A 3,473-nucleotide genomic window follows, 5' to 3' on the forward strand; every position below is an offset into this window, starting at 1 on the left:
AGTGTAAAATTATTATCAAAAAAAAGAAATGCACCACTTTCGTTGGGATAGCTCAAAAAGGAATGCGCACCGTTTTCGTTGGGACGGATGGAGTACTAATTTGCAATGAGCGTATGAGTTGCAGCGAACAAAAGTTTAGGCGAAGGCTACACATTTTTACAAAAAATTTGGTTTGAATAATGATATAGTGGAATAAAAAGGTGGATGTGATGTCGCCCTTTAGGCTTTAGAAACTTCCACGGAAAGTATATAAATGCCACATAAGTCCCACAACACAAGACAGCAAGAAGAAATATGGATGAAGGTCCGAGCAACAGAGGCAAGAGCAGCGGCGCGGAGAAGGATGAGGTCAAGTACAGGGGCGTGCGGAAGCGGCAGTGGGGGAAGTACGCGGCGGAGATACGGGACACCTCGCGGCAGGGGGCGAGGGTGTGGCTGGGGACGTTCAGCACGGCGGAGGAGGCGGCCAGGGCCTACGACAGGGCGGCCTACGAGATGAGGGGCCACTTGGCCATCCTCAACTTCCCGGAGGAGTACAACCTGCCCAGCAGCTCGTCCCACTTCGCCGCCCCGTCGGGGGCATCGCAGCAGGGCCGCCAGGTCTTCGAGTTCGAGTACTACGATGATAAGCTCCTCGAGGACCTTCTCGATGATAAGAAAAACAACAAGAAGTAGATTTCATTCAACATTATATTTTTATTTTGTGGTGTGAGATATATATCTGCGGCTTCTTCTGAGCCTACGCCCAATAAAATATTGAAATAACTTATCATCTACGTACGTTCCATGAGTGGGACACACAGAAATTCCATGTCAAATGCAGTGCATGCATGATGCATCTCTGCATTCTTCTTCTTTTCTTTTTTGGATTTGATTTCATGAAAATTGTACTTCTCAAAGGTAGCTTATGATCTCTAAATGAAGTTGGAAGTTCATGTAAAACTTAATTATATAAGGATTTAAGTCTGAACACATGATGAATTGAATTGGTAGTGACAAAATGATGAACTAAAAATATGGAATCCACACCCACCATAGAATTTCAACCCAAAATTCATTGTAAATTTTCACGATATGGTTCATTGTTTATATTTTAAAATGAAATCAGAACTATCATATATACGTACTCCCATCACAATGAGTGAGTTTATGTACTAAAAAACCTCACATTCGATAATTTTACGCAATAAGGGACTCGAAAGAAGAAGATTTTCACGCACGTTTGGCAGAGGGTCGAAAGATTTTCTAGTTCAAATATAGTCAATTAAGTATGATCTAGAAAGAAGAAGCTTATAGTAAAATTAATAAAAAAGTGTCTGGTAGTCTACGATGCAAAAACCTAAAGTGCTATTCATTTATATTAATTCCAGTTTATTTAATTCAGTACATTTGATCAGTATACTACAAATTTTTATTGATATTTATACATAATCTTAATGATGATTGAACTATCAGCATTCTAGCAAGACAAGATTAAACCTGAAATGATGACATAATTAATGTCAGTAAAAAAAATTATACTACTACATTAGAATAGGACAAATTTTCAGAGATTTATTTTTTATCATGGTTTTAGTGATACAGGTGAAAATGACCTTTTTGGTGGCATTTTAGTCATTATAGGCCAAAGTTGCAAATTTACTTCAAAATAGTCAACTTTGAAAAGTAGAGTTGAAGTCAAAATAAATAGTTGAAGGTCAAAACTAGGTCTTTTTGTTTTATGAAAAATTGCGAATCCATAGTTCTACTTTTCGTTTCAATGGGCGTCGGTTAAGCGAAATTATTTAAAGGGTAGAAGGGGAATAAGTAGTGTTACTGTTAACAACACAACTTTAAGGGGCAAAGTATTATCACCACTAGGCCCTCTTAAATAAATTAAACTTCTTTACTAATCCGAAAATGATGAGAATCATTCTGCATACTCCACTCTGTAAGTGCTAATTAAACAATATTGACTATACAATTTTGTTTATTTTGGAGAATAACAGTGAATATTAAGTAGCCAGGTATAAGAAAAATATTTGCAGGCTTTTAGGATTTCGATAACGAAATTCGAAGACATTTCGTCTTTGCGGGCGTCGAAATCACAACTCTGCACGATGAGTGGATTTTGAAAATAGTCACTTTTATATAGTAAAAATAAATTTTACCCATTCAAATAAAAACATAAAAAAATACCCACTTTTTGTGTTAAAAGACTAAATTACCCTTCTATATAAATGGACAAACCCTAGCCTCCTCTCATTCTCTCATTTTTTTTCTCTCTCTCTTCTCTCTCTCTGCACGCTCTCTCCTCTCTCTCTCTCTCTCTCTCTCTCTCTCTCTCTCTCTCTCTTCTGTGCAGCGGCGTCGGCCGCCCCCTTCGTCCTCTCCGCCGTGCACTCCCCCGCCTCCCTGGCTCTGGCGCCCGTCTCCTCCGCCGTCTCCCGCGTCCTGTCAGCAGCTTCGTAGGACTTTCCCTCTGGATTTCTCTTTTCCAAGCGGCGCCGCCGCACGCTCCCACGGCCACCGCCAACTCCGTCGCCCACGACGAGGCCAGAAGCAGAGCTACCAACCCCGGCAGCGGCGCATCTGCCGTCGGATCTCAGCCGACGCCGATTTCTCTCTCTCTCTTTCTCTCTCTCTCTCTCGATTTATGTTTCCGATGGCGTCCAGCGGAGCTTGGCCTCGGCCGCACCACCCCGTCCTTCACCACGCCGCCGCCTCAGCGCTGCGCCGCCCCGGATCTGCAGAGGCCGAAGTCTCTGGTGATTTAGTTTTTGATTTAGTTTCCTGATTCGGGAAATCGTGCCCTAATTTGAGATGAACTTGGTGCTTTTTTAAATTTTTCTTATTTTGGGGATTTTTTATGTTTACAAGCGATGTATTTCGTTTCAAGAAAGGAAATGTAATAAATTTTCTGCATAAGCTTTGCTTTGATTGAATACTAAGTATATTGGATCACAAATTGAATAAATTGATGAAAATCGCGCAATTTTGTACAAATGTTCTTGAATTCACAACTGAATTATCAGCGTTGGTTGTGAATTCACAATTGAAATAGTGTTGATTGCGAATTCAAGTTTTATTGGTTGTGAATTCACAACTTGAAAAAATATTGGTTGTGAATTCAAGTTTTATCGGTTGTGAATTCACAACTTGAAATAGTGTGGGTTGTGAATTCACGCGAATTCACAACTAACGCTATTTATAGTTGTGAATTCAAACTTTAAAACTTGAATTTACAACCAATACTTGTTATTCATTTGTGAATTCGAGTTGAATTCACAACCAGTGAACAGTGGGTATTTGTAAAAAATTTATATGTAAGGGTAAAATGGTAAATGTGGGTATTTTTTTAAGTTTTTATATTAGTGGGTAAAATTTATTTTTACTATATAAAAGTGGCTACTCTTATATATTAACACTATAATTTATATCAATCTAATTTTTAAATAAAAAAATTATTTATCTCTCTTTTATATACACGATTT

The 3,473-nt window shown here is 38.9% G+C and overlaps 1 protein-coding gene across 1 annotated transcript; it reads left to right on the plus strand.

The window, feature by feature from the left end:
• The first annotated feature begins 282 nt into the window (after nucleotides 1-282).
• LOC131001176 (ethylene-responsive transcription factor 14-like) lies at nucleotides 283-940 on the plus strand. The gene has a single exon (XM_057927490.1). The coding sequence runs from the start codon at nucleotides 295-297 to the stop codon at nucleotides 673-675; it is 381 nt and encodes a 126-aa protein (XP_057783473.1). The 5' UTR covers nucleotides 283-294; the 3' UTR covers nucleotides 676-940.
• Nucleotides 941-3,473: the final 2,533 nt, after the last annotated feature.

The sequence above is a fragment of the Salvia miltiorrhiza genome, chromosome 8 (assembly GCF_028751815.1).
Source record: "Salvia miltiorrhiza cultivar Shanhuang (shh) chromosome 8, IMPLAD_Smil_shh, whole genome shotgun sequence".
Lineage (NCBI taxonomy): Eukaryota > Viridiplantae > Streptophyta > Magnoliopsida > Lamiales > Lamiaceae > Salvia > Salvia miltiorrhiza.